Source organism: Salvelinus alpinus, chromosome 1 (assembly GCF_045679555.1).
Source record: "Salvelinus alpinus chromosome 1, SLU_Salpinus.1, whole genome shotgun sequence".
Taxonomy (NCBI): Eukaryota; Metazoa; Chordata; class Actinopteri; order Salmoniformes; family Salmonidae; genus Salvelinus; species Salvelinus alpinus.
This window is the reverse complement of record NC_092086.1, coordinates 11,404,981-11,423,267: the sequence shown is the minus strand read 5'-3', so window position 1 is coordinate 11,423,267 and position 18,287 is coordinate 11,404,981. Positions and strand designations below refer to the sequence as shown.

The following is an 18,287-nucleotide window of genomic DNA, read 5'->3' as shown; positions in this document are numbered from 1 at the left end:
CTGCCCGTCAGTCCGGAGCTGCCCCTCAGTCCTGAGTTACCCCTCAGTCCGGAGCTGCCCATCAGTCCGGAGCTACCCGTCAGTCCGGAGCTGCCCGTCAGTCCGGAGCTGCCCCTCAGTCCTGAGTTACCCCTCAGTCCGGAGCTGCCCGTCAGTCCGGAGCTACCCGTCAGTCCGGAGCTGCCCGTCAGTCCGGAGCTGCCTTTCAGTCCGGAGCTGCCTGTCAGTCCGGAGCTGCCCCTCAGTCCTGAGCTACCCCTCAGTCCTTAGTTACCCCTCAGTCCGGAGCTGCCCATCAGTCCGGAGCTGCCTTTCAGTCTGGAGCTGCCTTTCAGTCCGGAGCTGCCTGTCAGTCCTGAGCTGCCCCTCAGTCCGGAGCTGCCCCACAGTACGGAGCTGCCCCTCAGTCCGGAGCTACTCCTCAGTCCGGAGCTGCCCCTCAGTCCAGAGGCGCCCCTCAGTCCAGTGGGGCCATTTAGGAGGGTCGCCGTTCCTAGGAGGACACGGAAGCGAATATTGACTATGGTGGAGTGGGGGCCACGTCCAGCGCCAGAGCCGCCACCGTGTACAGGTGCCCACCCAGACCCTCCCCTATAGGTTCAGGTTTTGCGGCCAGATTCCGCACCTTGGGGGGGGAAGGGGGGGGTACTGTCACGTTCTGACCTTTATTTCCTTTGTGTTTGTTTTTAGTTAGTTGGTCAGGGCATGAGTTGGGGTGGGCAGTCTATGTTCTGTGTTTCTATGTTTAGGTTTGTCATTTGGCCTAATATGGTTCTCAATCAGAGGCAGGTGTTTTTTATTGTCTCTGATTGGGAACCATATTTAGGTAGCCTGTTTTCACTGTTGGGTTGTGGGTGTTTGTTTCCTGTGTCAGTGTTTGTGCCATATGGGACTGTTTTCGGTTAGGTTCACTTTGTTATTTTATATTGTGTCATGTTCAGTTGATTCTATTAAAAACATGGACACTTACCACGCTGCGTCTTGGTCCGATCCCTGCTACACCTCCTCTTCAGACGAAGAGGAGGAAATCTGCCGTTACAGGAATGACTTAGTGTTACTACCATTTAGTGAAAGGATGGAATGACTTAGTGTTACTACCGTTTAGTGAAAGGATGGAATGACATAGTGTTACTACCATTTAGTGAAAGGATGGAATGACTTAGTGTTACTACCGTTTAGTGAAAGGATGGAATGACATAGTGTTACTACCATTTAGTGAAAGGATGGAATGACTTAGTGTTACTACCGTTTAGTGAAAGGATGGAATGACATAGTGTTACTACCATTTAGTGAAAGGATGGAATGACTTAGTGTTACTACCATTTAGTGAAAGGATGGAATGACTTAGTGTTACTACCATTTAGTGAAAGGATGGAATGACTTAGTGTTACTACCATTTAGTGAAAGGATGGAATGACTTAGTGTTTCTACCATTTAGTGAAAGGATGTAATGACTTCAGAGTGTTACTAACATTTAGTGAAAGGATGGAATGACTTAGTGTTACTACCATTTAGTGAAAGGATGGAATGACTTAGTGTTACTACCATTTAGTGAAAGGATGGAATGACTTAGTGTTACTACCATTTAGTGAAAGGATGGAATGACTTAGTGTTACTACCATTTAGTGAAAGGATGGAATGACTTAGTGTTACTACCATTTAGTGAAAGGATGGAATGACTTAGTGTTACTACCATTTAGTGAAAGGATGGAATGACTTCAGAGTGTTACTACCATTTAGTGAAAGGATGTAATGACTTAGTGTTACTACCATTTAGTGAAAGGATGGAATGACTTAGTGTTACTACCATTTAGTGAAAGGATGGAATGACTTCAGAGTGTTACTACCATTTAGTGAAGGATGGAATGACTTAGTGTTACTACCATTTAGTGAAAGGATGGAATGACTTAGTGTTACTACCATTTAGTGAAAGGATGGAATGACTTCAGAGTGTTACTACCATTTAGTGAAAGGATGTAATGACTTAGTGTTACTACCATTTAGTGAAAGGATGGAATGACTTAGTGTTACTACCATTTAGTGAAAGGATGGAATGACTTAGTGTTACTACCATTTAGTGAAAGGATGGAATGACTTCAGAGTGTTACTACCATTTAGTGAAAGGATGTAATGACTTAGTGTTACTACCATTTAGTGAAAGGATGGAATGACTTAGTGTTACTACCATTTAGTGAAAGGATGGAATGACTTAGTGTTACTACCATTTAGTGAAAGGATGGAATGACTTAGTGTTACTACCATTTAGTGAAAGGATGGAATGACTTCAGAGTGTTACTACCATTTAGTGAAAGGATGGAATGACTTAGTGTTAGTACCATTTAGTGAAAGGATGGAATGACTTAGTGTTACTACCATTTAGTGAAAGGATGGAATGACTTAGTGTTACTACCATTTAGTGAAAGGATGGAATGACTTAGTGTTACTACCATTTAGTGAAAGGATGGAATGACTTCAGAGTGTTACTACCATTTAGTGAAAGGATGTAATGACTTAGTGTTACTACCATTTAGTGAAAGGATGGAATGACTTAGTGTTACTACCATTTAGTGAAAGGATGGAATGACTTAGTGTTACTACCGTTTAGTGAAAGGATGGAATGACATAGTGTTACTACCATTTAGTGAAAGGATGGAATGACTTCAGAGTGTTACTACCAGTTAGTGAAAGGATGGAATGACTTAGTGTTACTACCATTTAGTGAAAGGATGGAATGACTTAGTGTTACTACCGTTTAGTGAAAGGATGGAATGACATAGTGTTACTACCATTTAGTGAAAGGATGGAATGACTTCAGAGTGTTACTACCAGTTAGTGAAAGGATGGAATGACTTAGTGTTACTACCAGTTAGTGAAAGGATGGAATGACTTAGTGTTACTACCATTTAGTGAAAGGATGGAATGACTTAGTGTTACTACCATTTAGTGAAAGGATGGAATGACTTAGTGTTACTACCAGTTAGTGAAAGGATGGAATGACTTAGTGTTACTACCATTTAGTGAAAGGATGGAATGACTTAGTGTTACTACCATTTAGTGAAAGGATGGAATGACTTAGTGTTACTACCATTTAGTGAAAGGATGGAATGACTTAGTGTTACTACCATTTAGTGAAAGGATGGAATGACTTAGTGTTACTACCAGTTAGTGAAAGGATGGAATGACTTAGTGTTACTACCAGTTAGTGAAAGGATGGAATGACTTAGCGTTACTACCATTTAGTGAAAGGATGGAATGACTTAGCGTTACTACCATTTAGTGAACGGATGGAATGACTTAGTGTTACTACCATTTAGTGAAAGGATTGAATGGCTTCAGAGTCTTACTAACATCATATCAAACATAAAGCATTTACAACTGCTCTTTTCATTAACACTGAACAATAAAATAAACCCCACAAGATCTTACTGAGTCACAGTTCATATAAGGTCATCAGTCAGTTGAAATACATTCATTAGGTCCTAATCTACAGATTTCACATGAATGGGAATACAGATATGTGTGTGTGTGTGTGTCCAGTGTGTGTGTGTGTGTCCAGTGTGTGTGTCCAGTGTGTGTGTGTGTGTGTTCAGTGTGTGTGTGTGTGTGTGTCCAGTGTGTGTGTGTGTGTCCAGTGTGTGTGTGTGTGTGTCCAGTGTGTGTGTGTGTGTGTGTGTGTGTGTGTGTGTGTGTGTGTGTGTGTGTGTGTGTGTGTGTGTGTGTGTGTGTGTGTGTGTGTGTGTGTGTGTGTGTGTGTGTGTGTGTCCTGTGTGTGTCCTGTGTGTGTTTGTCAGTGTGTGTCAGGTTATTATTTTAGGGACACTGAGGAGTCAACATAACAAACCCAAAACCCTGGATAGAGGGGCTCAATGAATGTGGAGGTGAATGTGATCAGGTGGGTCAGTGTGTCAGAGGAGGCTCTATAGAAGGACAGAGTGCCGGCTGGCCAGTCCAGATACACTCCTACTCTGTGGGAGTTGGAGGGGAGGACGTCTATGGTAGTGAGATTATTATTGTGCCAGGCAATGTATCTGTCATCATAGCAGGACAGACTCCAGGACTTGTTATTGCATCCAATCTTACAGTCCTTAACCCCTCCTATCCTGTTGATTCCTTTATATGTCACTCCTATATCAGCCCCCATTATCCCACTCCACTCTACCTCCCAGTAACAGCGCCCAGTCAGACCCTCGCTACACAGCACCTGTCTACAGTCCTCAAATCTCTCTGGGTGATCAGGATACGGCTGCTCCTCTCTCCTACATGTCACCTTTCTGTTCTCCTCAGACAGAGAGAGGTATCTGTTTACTGTGTTTGGGTCCAGTGTGAGATCACAGACATCTGATGGATGAAACCAGACAAAATATTAGAAATCATCATCATTCACATTAGAATGTTAACTCACTTTTCACTAATTCATTTAATGTAGATGTTTCTAGGTATCAAAAGGAGAAGTTAAGGTAACTTGAGACTTGTTGAATGATCATATGTTATACTGTATGGTAATATAAAACACACTTATTCCCATTAATTACACACACACACACCCACACACCTGAATGCATACATGAATACAAACACACATTTTCTAACGTAACACGAAAGAACAACACACACATTGTCAAAGCAACTCTTGGTAAACGTTGGTGTCCCTGATTTCTGCTTCTGTAGAACTACAGCTGATATTTAATATGACCAAGTAAGTAATGATGGTGGTCTTTGACTTAACTTGAATTAAGACTTATTCTTAGTCATATTCTTCCCAGCAGTCAACACTCACATTTTCTAAGTCCAGGTTTCATTGTGTTCTCTCCACCATGTTCCACACTGTAGCGGTAGGCAGAAGAACAGACAGTCATTGAGGGACACACACACACACACACACACACACACACACACACACACACACACACACACACACACACACACACACACACACACACACACACACACACACACACACACACACACACACACACACACACACACACACACACACACACACACACACACACACATACACACACACACATACACACACACACACACACACACACAGCATATAACTTTGTCCAAGTGGTGGTAAGAATGTTTGTCTTAATGAGCGTGATAAGTCAAACATGTCTGATATCAACATTGACATAAACCCTCTACATACTTGAGTTTCTCCAGTCTGCAGTGTGGATCCTCCAGTCCAGCAGAGAGCAGTCTGACTCCTGAGTCTCCTGGGTGATTGTAGCTCAGGTCCAGCTCTCTCAGGTGTGAGGGGTTTGACCTCAGAGCTGAGACCAGAGAAGCACAGCCTTCCTCTGTGACTAGACAGCCTGACAGCCTGCAAAGAGTCAAATCATATTAAAATCACACTGCTATTCTTTGGTGGTGAAGATAGTGGCAGAATATTTTTTCAACATATTCAGATATATCAGTGTCCTGAAACCTGCCATATCTATTCGTAAATTAATGTATCATCCTTATAAATGACAAATTATAAAAGTATTGCCTGCAGATAGAAACATGCATAGTACAAATATTTGAGTAGACTGACCAGACCAGTTTAAAAAGCAGTATCAGTCAAAAGACAGACAGTGAGGTATCAGATTTAGATTGTATTGAGTAAACAGTCCACACCATATCTATAATGACAGTGAGGTATCAGATTTAGATTGTATTGAGTATACAGTCCACACCATATCTATAATGACAGTGAGGTATCAGATTTAGATTGTATTGAGTATACAGTCCACACCATATCTATAATGACAGTGAGGTATCAGATTTAGATTGTATTGAGTATACAGTCCACACCATATCTATTTTGACAGTGAAGCTAACATTTTAAATGTGTCTCTATACTCCAACATTTTGGATTTCAGATCAAATGTTTCATATGAGGTGACAGTATATAATGTCACCTTTTATTTGAGGGTATTTTAATACATATCTGTTTCACCATTTAGAAAAATTAAATCACTTTATGTATCTAGTCCCCCTATATGAAGCCATACGTATTCTAACCAATTCACTTATAGTGTATTAAAGTAGTCAAAAGTTTAGTATTTGGTCCAATATTCTTTGAACGCAATGACTTCATCAAGCCTGTGACTGCCATGATTGAGAAAGATCATGAATGAATCATGAATAATAATGAGTGAGAGTTACAGAGGCTACAACAAAACATGCTAACCTCTCACCATTACCAATAACAGAGGCTACAACAAAACATACTAACCTCTCACCATTACCAATAACAGAGGCTACAACAAAACATGCTAACCTCTCACCATTACCAATAACAGAGGCTACAACAAAACATGCTAACCTCTCACCATTACCAATAACAGAGGATACAACAAAACATGCTAACCTCTCACCATTACCAATAACAGAGGATACAACAAAACATGCTAACCTCTCACCATTACCAATAACAGAGACTACAACAAAACATGCTAACCTCTCACCATTACCAATAACAGAGACTACAACAAAACATGCTAACCTCTCACCATTACCAATAACAGAGGCTACAACAAAACATGCTACTCTCTCACCATTACCAATAACAGAGGCTACAACAAAACATGCTAACCTCTCACCTTTAACCTCAAATACAAGGTGACGTTCTGTACTGTCTCCTAATATGAAACATTCTATCTCAAATCCAAAATGCCTGAGCATAGCACCAAATGTAAAACTGTAAGCTTCACTGTCCAAACACATATGGTGTGGACTATGTGTGTCTGTTAAACACATGTGGATCTGGTGAACAGTTATCACTTGTTGACCAACTACAGGAATACTGACCTCAGAGTCTCCAGTTTACAGTGGGGATTCCCCAGTCCAGCAGAGAGCAGCTTCACTCCTGAATCCTTCAGGTCATTGTTACTCAGGTCCAGCTCTCTCAGGTGTGAGGGGTTTGACCTCAGAGCTGAGACCAGAGAAGCACAGCCTTCCTCTGTGACTAGACAGCTTGACAGTCTGCAAAGAGTCAAATAATATTAAAATCACACTGATATTCTTTGGTGGTGAAAATAGTGGCAGTATATTTTTTCAACATAATAAGATATATCAGTGTCCTGAAACCTGCCATATCTATTCGTATGTTAATTTATCATAATTAAAAATGACAAATGATCAAAATATTGCCTGCAGATAGAAACATGTATAGTACAAATATTATAGTAGACTGACCAGACCAGTTTAAAAAGCAGTATCAGTCAAAAGACAAACAGTGAGGTATCAGATTTAGGTTGTATTGAGTATACAGTCCACACCATATCTATTTTGACAGTGAAGATAACATTTTAAATGTGTCTCTATACTCCAACATTTTGGATTTGAGATCAAATGTTTTATATGGGGCCTCCCGGGTGGCGCAGTGATCTAGGGCACTGCATCGCAGCGCTAGCTGCGCCACCAGAGTCTCTGGGTTCGCGCCCAGGCTCTGTCGCAGCCGGCCGCGACCGGGAGGTCCGTGGGGTGACGCACAATTGGCCCAGCGTCGTCCGGGTTAGGGAGGGTTTGGCCGGTAGGGATATCCTTGTCTCATCGCGCTCCAGCGACTCCTGTGGCGGGCCGGGCGCAGTGCGCGCTAACCAAGGGAGCCAGGTGCATGGTGTTTCCTCCGACACATTGGTGCGGCTGGCTTCCGGGTTGGAGGCGCGCTGTGTTAAGAAGCAGTGCGGCTTGGTTGGGTTGTGCTTCGGAGGACGCGTGGCTTTCGACCTTCGTCTCTCCCGAGCCCGTACAGGAGTTGTAGCGATGATACACGATAGTAATTACTAGCGATTGGATACCACGGAAATTGGGGAGAAAAGGGGGTAAAATTAAAAAAGAAAACATTTATTTAAAAAAAAATAATGTTTCATATGAGGTGACAGTATATAATGTCACCTTTTATTTGAGGATATTTTAATACATACAGTTGAAGTCAGAAGTTTACATAAACCTTAGCCAAATACATTTAAACTCGTTTTTTTTTACAATTCCTGACATTTAATCCTAGTAAAAATTCCCTGTCTTAGGTCAGTTAGGATCACCACTTTATTGTAAGAATGTGAAATGTCAGAATAATAGCAGAGAGAACGATTTATTTCAGCTTTTATTTATTTCATCACATTCCCAGTGTGTCAGAAGTTTACATACACTCAATCAGTATTTGGTAGCATTGCCTTTAAATTGTTTTACTTGTGTCAAACGTTTCGGGTTGCCTTCCACAAGCTTCCCACAATAAGTTGTGTGAATTTTGGCCCATTTATCCTGACAGAGCTGGTGTAACTGAGTCAGGTTTTTAGGCCTCCTTGCTCGCACACGCTTTTTCAGTTCTGCCCACACATTTTCTATAGGATTGATGTCAGGGCTTTGTGATGGCCACTCCAATACCTTGACTTTGTTGTCCTTGAGCCATTTTGCCTAACTTTGGAAGTATGGTTGGGGTCATTGTCCATTTGGAAGACCCATTTGTGACCAATCTTTAATTAACTTCGTGACTAATGTCTTGAGATGTTGCTTCAATATTTCCACATAATTTTCCTACCTCATGATGCCATCTATTCTGTTAAGTGCACCAGTCCCTCCTGCAGCAAAGCACCCCCTCAACATGATGCTGCCACCCCCAGGCTTCACAGTTGGGATGGTGTTCTTCGGCTTGCAAGCATCCCCCATTTTCCTCCAAACATAACGATGGTCATTATGGCCAAACAGTTATTTTTTGTTTCATCTGACCAGGGGACATTTCTCCAAAAAGTACGATCTTTGTCCCCGTGTTGTTGTTGTCCTCGCAGTTGCAAACCGTAGTCGGGCTTTTTTATGGCTGTTTTGGAGCAGTGGCTTCTTCCTTGCTGAGCAGCCTTTCAGGTTATGTCGATATAGAACTCGTTTGACTGTGGATATAGTTACTTTTGTACCTGTTTCCTCCAGCATCTTCACAAGGTCCTTTGCTGTGGTTCTGGGATTGATTTGCACTTTTTGCACAAAAGTACGTTCATCTCTAGGAGACAGAAAGCGTCTCCTTCCTGAGTGCTATAATGGCTGCGTGGTCCCATGGTGTTTGTACTTGCGTACTATTGTAACGGCTTTCTTCCTGGGGTGAAAGAGAGGACCAAAATGCAGCGCGGCTAGTGTTCAACATGTTTAATAACGAACAAGTGAAACACTACAAACAACAAACAAAATAACAAACCGTGAAAAAACCGAGACAGTCCTATCTGGTGCAGACAACCACAGAGACAGGAAACAAACACCCACAAAATCCCAACACAAAACAAGCCTCCTATATATGATTCTCAATCAGGGACAACGATTACCATCTGCCTCTGATTGAGAACCATATTAGGCTGGACATAGAAACAGACAAACTAGACACACAACATAGAATTCCCACCCAGCTCACGTCCTTACCAACACTAAACAAGCACAACACATAGGAACTCTGGTCAGGACGTTACAACTATTGTTTGAACAGATGAACATGTCTCCAGGAATTTGGAAATTGCTCACAAGGATGAACCAGGCTTGTGGAGGTCTACAATTTTTATTCTGAGATCTTGGCTGATTTCTTTTCATTTTCCAATGATGTCAAGCAAAGAGGCACTGAGTTTGAAGGTAGGCCTTGAAATGCATCCAAATTATGTCAATTAGTCTATCCGATGCTTCTAAAGCCATGACATAATATTCTGTAATTTTCCAAGTTGTTTAAAGGCACAGTCAACTTAGTGTATGTAAACTTCTGACCCACTGGAACTGTAATACAGTGAATTATAAGTTAAATAATCTGTCTGTAAACAATTGTTGGAAAAATTACTTGTGTCATGCACATAGTAGATGTCCTAACCGACTTGCCAAAACTATAGTTTGTTAACAAGAAATTTGTGGAGTGGTTGAGAAACGATGACTGGAGTCAACCTACCTGTATGTAAACTTTCGACTTCCACTGTATCTGTTTCATTATAAAAAATGTAAACACTTTATGTTTCCAGTCTCCCCATTTGAAGAAGTCATAAATATTCTGACCAATTCACTCATAGTGTATTAAAGCAGTCAAAAGTTTAGTATTTGGTCACAAACTCGTTAGTTGAATTTGCAGTTTGTTTTGGTTGTGTTTTGGGTTGTGTTTTGCGCAATAACAAAATGGTGGATGATGACTGGAGTAATTTATTGGAAAAGAGAGTAGATAACATGTTTCTAAACACTAATAAATTAATCCTGATGATGCCATGATTAAGAGAAATCATAAATGAACCATGAATAATAATGAGTGAGAAAGTTAGAGGTTACAACAAAACATGCTAACCTCTCACCATTACCAATAACAGAGGCTACAACAAAACATGCTAACCTCTCACCATTACCAATAACAGAGGCTACAACAAAACATGCTAACCTCTCACCATTACCAGTAACAGAGGCTACAACAAAACATGCTAACCTCTCACCATTACCAATAACAGACTACAACAAAACATGCTAACCTCTCACCATTACCAATAACAGAGGCTACAACAAAACATGCTAACCTATCACCATTACCAATAACAGAGGCTACAACAAAACATGCTAACCTCTCACCATTACCAATAACAGAGACTACAGCAAAACATGCTAACATCTCACCATTACCAATAACAGAGACTACAGCAAATCATGCTAGCATCTCACCATTACCAATAATAGAGGCTACAACAAAACATGCTAACCTCTCAACATTACCAATAACAGAGACTACAACAAAACATGCTAACCTTTCACCATTACCAATAACAGAGGCTACAACAAAACATGCTAACCTCTCACCATTACCAATAACAGAGACTACAACAAAACATGCTAACCTCTCACCATTACCAATAACAGAGGGGGTACGATATTTGTGCCTCTGTTGCTTTCTCATTTATCATCATTCACTATTCATTCATGATTATTCAAAATTATTCATAATCATGGTAGCATCCACATGAATGTAGAAGTGTTCAGAAACATCTTCTATTCTTACTGACAATACAAGTGAATTGATGTGACTCCAAAATGACAGGACATTAATAACCATTCAGTTTCTATTAGGAAAAACATCCAAAACACAACCAAGACAAACTGCAAATTTATTAAACAAGTTTGTAGAATCACAGGCTTGATGTAATCACTGCAGGCATGGAATATGGGACCAAATACTAAACTTATGACTACTTTAATACACTATAAGTGAAAATGTCTGAATAATTCCAACTTTTTCAAATGGAGAACTACGTACAGAAAGTGCTTTCATATCTGATAATACCAGTGGTGGGCCGTCTGCTGGCCTAAACATCATCAGAATATAATTTTTTTTTTTATATATATTTTCCCACAAATATGTATTAAATTATTCCCCAGAGTAAGAGTTATACTCTTCATTTCATAGCTTTCCTCTTGGTTGCCCAGGTTGAGATTTGGAGGGCTGGTCTTTATGTTAGATCTTTTATCCAATTATATTCAGCCATCATGTGTTGCCAGGGGTCTAAAATCTGCCCTCAGGCCTTCAGAATCAACAGTGCGGGCGTTTGTAGCTTAAAGTGAATAGAAATGAAAATGTTGTGTCAACCAATCAGCTTTAGAGTTGGCTATTGTACGCCTGCTGGCTGGCTCCAGTGTTACACAGGAGCCAGCTAGCAGGCGTAGTGCGTGCACGTCTTTTGATTGGATTACCAATATTGAGAGGCAGGTCCTATGGGCAGGTCTATGCAGATCTAGGAAACTGATTTTGATAAAATAATTAATTTGCGTACTACTAAGCTGTTTTTTCAACCCACAATGGCGGAAGGAGGAGAAGATATCGATTTGGTCGAGGATATAATTATAACGCCATTCAAGACAAACTTTTCAAGAAACATTGTAAGGAGAGGTCGCCCGATGCCGACGCTACAAAGCCTGTCACAGGCGGGAAAGGGGTTCGTTCGCCACTTTCAAAGTTCCAACTACGAGCGCTATCAATGGCTCACAGGCTCCGAGAAGCACTGCAAACTGTACTGCTGGGAACGTCTATTATTTGCAAGTGATCGATTTGGTGTTTGGAGCCACACTGGCTTTGCAAACTTGAGTTGTCTAACCAAGGCAGCAACGAGACACCAAAGTACGGCTGGGCACTTACAAGCAATGGTGCTTTTGAAAACTTTTGGGGACACCCGAGTGGATCTACAGCTCAACGAACAAGCTCGCAGGACAACGGAGCTGCACAATGAAAAGGTGAAGAAAAATAGGGAAATATGGAAAAGACTCTGATTGTGTCATGTTTTTGTCAATTTCAAGGTGACGCAACGCCTGGTTATACTGCGTTTCTGTCTAAATGTATAGTGTCTAGAGCCATGGCATCATAATGATGGTAATAAGAGGTGGATTAATTCGGGTGGGACTGTGTCGTACCTCACTGAAGGCCCAGGCCCCAGGCCCACGGCACGCCACTGGAATAGGGTGTTATAGAGCTCTGGTCAAAAGTAGTACTTAAGGCCCAGGCCCCAGGGCACGCCACTGGATAATACTGACCTCAGAGTCTCCAGTTTACAGTGGGGATTCCCCAGTCCAGCAGAGAGCAGCTTCACTCCTGAATCCTGCAGGTCATTGTTACTCAGATCCAGCTCTCTCAGGTGTGAGGGGTTTGACTTCAGAGCTGAGACCAAAAAAGCACAGCCTTCCTCTGTGACTCCACAGCCTGACAGCCTGACAAAGACATCATCATGACTTCAAACACATTGTAAATTTAACACCAGTAGTGTAGAAGGACAATGGCAGATGCATTTGGTTTATTCTCCCAAACAACATATAGATTCATCTTCCGTCTCCTAGAACTGTATGGTCATATTGTTATACTAATGTGAACATCAATGCATTTATTCAATTTGTTATTCAATATAATATTATATACATATTATTATGCATATTTCTCTCTAAACTGAATATTTCTTCCTGATGATTAGTTCTTATATGTCATTTTATTTACTCACAGAACAGCTCTGGAGGCTTTGACCACTGGCAGCAGCCTCAGAAGACCTTCCTCTGATCTGGAGTATTTCTTCAGGTCAAACACATCCAGCTCCTTTTCTGAAGTCAGCAACACAAAGACCAGAGCTGACCACTGTGCAGGTGACAGCTTGGCTCTAGAGAGACTTCCTGATCTCAGGTAGCTTTGGATCTCCTCCACTAGAGAATGGTCATTCAGTTCATTGAGACAGTGGAACAGATTGATGCTCCTCTCTGGAGAGGGATTCTCCCTGATCTTCTCCTTGATGTATTTGACTGTTTTATCATGGGTCTTTGAGCTGATTCTTGTCTTTGTCAGTAGACCTTGTAAGTGCTTCTGATTGGACTCCAGTGAGAGGCCCAGAAGGAAGCGGAGGAAAAGGTCCAGGTTTCCCGTCTCACTTTGTAAGGCTTTATCTACTGCACTCTTGTAGACAGTAACTTTTGGCTTGTCTCTGAACAGCAAAGAAAGTTTCCTGGACGTTGACTGCGGTTCGGCCATTAGATTCTCATTGTTGTTGATGAAAGAGAGGAACACATATACAGCAGCCAGAAACTCCTGAATGCTCAGATGAACAAAGCAGTACACCTTGTCCTGGTACAGCACACATTCCTCTTTAAAGAGCTGTGTGCACAATCCTGAGTACACTGAGGCTTCATTAACATCAATGCCAGACTCTTTCAGGTCTTCTTCATAGAAAATCAGATTGCCCTTCACAAGCTGTTGAAAAGCCAGTTTTCCCAGTGACAGAAAGCTCCCTTTATTCCAGTGTGGACCTGTCTCTTCTTTCCCAAGATACTTTTCATTCTTCTGTTTGGTATAAAGCTCCACAAGGTGTGTGTACATCTCAGTCAGAGTTTTGGGCATCTCTTCTCTCTTATGTTTCAGCATGTGATGAAGGACTGTTGCAGAAATCCAACAGAAGACTGGAATGTGGCACATGATGTGGAGGCTCCTTGATGTCTTTATGTGTGAGATGATTCTGCTGGCCAGGTCCTCATCACTGAATCTCTTCCTGAAGTACTCCTCCTTCTGTGAGTCATTGAACCCTCGTACCTCTGTCACCTGGTCAACACACCCTGAAGGGATCTTATTGGCTGCTGCAGGTCGGGTGGTTATCCAGAGGAGAGCAGACGGAAGCAGATTACCTTTGATGAGATTTGTCAGCAGAACATCCACTGAGGTTGACTCTGTGACGTCACAACAGATCTTGTTCTTCTGGAAGTCTAGGGGCAGTCGGCACTCATCCAGACCATCAAAGATGAACAGAACTTTGTACTTGTTGTTGATGGAGATTCTTGATTCTTTGGTTTCCATTGAGAAGTGATTGAGAAGTTGAATGAAAGTTTTTTCCCCTTTCATCAAATTCAGCTCCCGGAAAGGGAATGAAAATACAAATTGGACATCCTGATTTGCTTTTCCTTCAGCCCAGTCCAGAATGAACTTCTGCACAGAGACTGTTTTTCCAATGCCAGCGACTCCCTTTGTCAGCACAGTTCTGAGACGTTTGTCTTGTCCAGTTAAGGGTTTGAAGATGTCGTTACATTTGATTGCAGTCTCTGGTCTTGCTTGTTTCCTGGTTGTTGTCTCAATCTGTCTCAGCTCATGTTCATTATTGACCTCTCCTGTTCCACCCTCTGTGATGTAGAGCTCTGTGTAGATCTTATTGAGAAGTGTTGGGTTTCCTTGTTTAGCGATCCCCTCAAATACACATTGAAACTTCTTCTTTAGATTAGATTTGAGTTCACGTTGGCAAATCACAGCAAGCTCATCTGAATGAAGAAATAACACAGAGGAGTATTGTAGGACTGTTATAAAGATTTTAATTATAATAATTTACTCTCTTAACTGACTGTATAAATGTGTAAATGTTTTCATAATGCATTACAGACTGGTGTGACTGATTATATTATTATTGGTATTATTGATGGTATTATTAATGTTGTCTCTCTCTCTCTAAATTAATCCCCACAACACATCACTGCTACTACTTGATGAGGTCACTAGGTGTTGTGTTAAGGCTGCTGCAATATCATTGAGTTACACAGCTACTTTAGCTGTACTTTAGCTACAGCTTTTAAATGTTATAAAACATCATTCAACATGAGGCAGACAGATCTTACATTTCTCCAGTGTGTCAGCAAGCTCCTTCTGGTTCATTTTCCTCAGGACGTGCAGTGTGATCTTCAGAGCCTCCTCTCTGGCACTGCTCTCCTGCTTCTCATCTTCAGCATCCACCACTTCCTTATCCTGCTTCTGACTCTCAAAGCCTTCTGGGAGTTCTGGACTAAGAATCCTCTTGAACATCTTCAGCTCGTTCTTCACAAATGTCATAATTTTCTCTTCAAGCAACTGAAATAAAACAAGTAAATAAGTTAAGCAAGAGACAAAATGCTTTCTCAGTAACACATTAATGAATGATTGACAGATTAACTTTATTTGAGGTAAACAAAAACAAATGTACATAACAGGACCACATACACTGAATATGGAGTCCAGGTCTGTTTGATGACTCTGGGAAGACTGACCACTGAGAATCTCTGACTCTGATCTCTCCTGTTGGTTTCTGTGGACAAAACATGAGATTACGTCTCCTCATCCAGGGAGTACACACACACACACACACACACACACACACACACACACACACACACACACACACACACACACACACACACACACACACACACACACACACACACACACACACACAAACACACACACACACACACACACACACACACACACACACACACACACACACACACACACACACACACACACACACACACACACACACACACATACACATACACATACACACACACACACACACACACACACACACACACACACACACACACACACACACACACACACACACACACACACACACACACACACACACACAGGGAGGGAATGTTGTGTTTTAGGTCTATTAAAATTGACATAAGGAATAGCCAATAGATTATGAAAACAATCAAAAGAAATGTGAAAATGGGAGAGAAATGACTAGAGACAGTGTTGTTTAACTCACTGACCATGACCCATGAGTTCTTCTTACCTTTGTTCAGTAGAAAAGTCTCCCTCTCTAAACTCTATAAGATGACTCATAGACTTGTCACTCTTCATGGACACACAGCTGGGAACAGGGGAGGCTGGTCTCTCCTGCTTGATTGGGCTTCAACACAACAGAGACAAACATTACATCTCTCACAGACAGTGATTTGTTTAAAATCTATCACTTAATGGTTTCATTTCAGAGAGACATACATCATGTTTTCTTTTGCAAAATGCTATATTTCTGCCTCACTCTAAAATGTGACCGACCGGCTCAATTTGGTAATTAACTAAATAAACTAAATGTATGGTGTTTTTGGTTTATGTCAATTGAAATGTTTGTTATGCTATGAGTGGTTATTTTATGGTTGTAAGTGATAAAATTATCTAGAAGATTGCATATTTTGCAATTCTGAGTGATTACTACTTTAGTAAGGAATTATACATTATTCAGTACTACTGCAGTTGCTACATAATTCCAATAGATGGCAGCATAAGACCACAAATGACATTTCAGAAGATTAGTTTAGTTTTCTCCCTGGATGCACCAACACTCCCCCTCACAGGAAAACTCCTGTGTGCTTCTTTCTGTCCCTTTCCACACTGCTAACGCAAGAGGAAGCACTGAAAAAGCATTTAACAGATTACTGTGAAGTAATATAATGATGATTCATGTTTATTATTACCTGTTTTTATCTGAAAGTGAAGGGCATGTTGAGGTAAATGTACAGTGAGGGAAAAAAGTATTTGATCCCCTGCTGATTTTGTACGTTTGCCCACTGACAAAGAAATGATCAGTCTATAATTTTAATGGTAGGTTTATTTGAACAGTGAGAGACAGAATATCAACAAAAAAATCCAGAAAAACGCATGTCAAAAATGTTATGAATTGATTTGCATTTTAATGAGGGAAATAAGTATTTGACCCCTCTGCAAAACATGACTTACTACTTGGTGGCAAAACCCTTGTGGCAATCACAGAGGTCAGACGTTTCTTGTAGTTGGCCACCAGGTTTGCACACATCTCAGGAGGGATTTTGTCCCACTCCTCTTTGCAGATCTTCTTCAAGTCATTAAGGTTTCGAGGCTGACGTTTGGCAACTCGAACCTTCAGCTCCCTCCACAGATTTTCTATGGGATTAAGGTCTGGAGACTGGCTAGGCCACTCCAGGACCTTAATGTGCTTCTTCTTGAGCCACTCCTTTGTTGCCTTGGCCGTGTGTTTTGGGTCATTGTCATGCTGGAATACCCATCCACGACCCATTTTCAATACCCTGGCTGAGGGAAGGAGGTTTTCACCCAAGATTTGACGGTACATGGCCCCGTCCATCATCCCTTTGATGCGGTGAAGTTGTCCTGTCCCTTTAGCAGAAAAACACCCCCAAAGCATAATGTTTCCACCTCCATGTTTGACGGTGGGGATGGTTTCTTGGGGTCATAGGCAGCATTCCTCCTCCTCCAAACACGGCAAGTTGGGTTGATGCCAAAGAACTCCATTTTGGTCTCATCTGACCACAACACGTTCACCCAGTTGTCCTCTGAATCATTCAGATGTTCATTGGCAAACTTCAGACGGGCATGTATATGTGCTTTCTTGAGCAGGGGGACCTTGCGGGCGCTGCAGGATTTCAGTCCTTCACGGCATAGTGTGTTACCAATTGTTTTCTTGATGACTATGGTCCCAGCTGCCTTGAGATCATTGACAAGATCCTCCTGTGTAGTTCTGGGCTGATTCCTCACCGTTCTCATGATCATTGCAACTCCATGAGGTGAGATCTTGCATGGAGCCCCAGGCTGAGGGAGATTGACAGTTCTTTTGTGTTTCTTCCATTTGCGAATAATCACAGAAACTGTTGTCACCTTCTCACCAAGCTGCTTGGCGATGGTCTTGTAGCCCATTCCAGCCTTGTGTAGGTCTACAATCTTGTCCCTGACATCCTTGGAGAGCTCTTTGGTCTTGGCCATGGTGGAGAGTTTGGAATCTGATTGATTGATTGCTTCTGTGGACAGGTATCTTTTATACAGGTAAGAAACTGAGATTAGGAGCACTCCCTTTAAGAGTGTGCTCCTAATCTCCGTTCGTTACCTGTATGAAAGACACCTGGGAGCCAGAAATCTTTTTGATTGAGAGGGGGTCAAATACTTATTTCCCTCATTAAAATGCAAATCAATTTATAACATTTTTGACATGCATTTTTCTGGATATTTTTGTTGTTATTCTGTCTCTCACTGTTCAAATAAA

General features: G+C 41.5%; 4 protein-coding genes across 4 annotated transcripts in view; all 4 read right to left on the bottom strand.

Annotated features, from left to right (window-relative positions):
* LOC139583688 (NLR family CARD domain-containing protein 3-like) overlaps positions 1 to 18,287 on the bottom strand; it is a 672,088-nt gene that overhangs the window by 41,039 nt on the left and 612,762 nt on the right. The gene's annotated exons all lie outside the window — the stretch shown is intronic.
* The window catches only part of LOC139581409 (NACHT, LRR and PYD domains-containing protein 12-like), a 234,075-nt gene that overhangs the window by 170,889 nt on the left and 44,899 nt on the right, over positions 1 to 18,287 (bottom strand). The window lies entirely within an intron of this gene.
* LOC139554938 (nuclear transcription factor Y subunit gamma-like) overlaps positions 1 to 18,287 on the bottom strand; it is a 94,477-nt gene that overhangs the window by 48,345 nt on the left and 27,845 nt on the right. The window lies entirely within an intron of this gene.
* On the bottom strand, positions 1,869 to 14,964 carry LOC139539899 (NLR family CARD domain-containing protein 3-like). Its single transcript, XM_071343285.1, has 6 exons — positions 14,958 to 14,964; positions 12,969 to 14,757; positions 12,511 to 12,684; positions 5,156 to 5,329; positions 4,778 to 4,824; positions 1,869 to 4,338 (listed from the first exon to the last, which is right to left on the bottom strand). Exons 1-6 carry the CDS (start codon positions 14,962 to 14,964, stop codon positions 3,806 to 3,808), a joined length of 2,724 nt encoding a protein of 907 aa, XP_071199386.1. The 3' UTR covers positions 1,869 to 3,805.

Excerpts from the sequence above, each read along its gene's own strand:
- LOC139539899 (XM_071343285.1), bottom strand. Across the intron at positions 5,330-12,510 it reads TGTAAACTGGAGACTCTGAG|GCTGTCAGGCTGTCTAGTCA; the intron begins GTCAGTATTATC and ends GACTCTTTGCAG. Across the intron at positions 4,339-4,777 it reads GAAACCTGGACTTAGAAAAT|ATGTCTGTGATCTCACACTG; the intron begins GTGAGTGTTGAC and ends TTCATCCATCAG.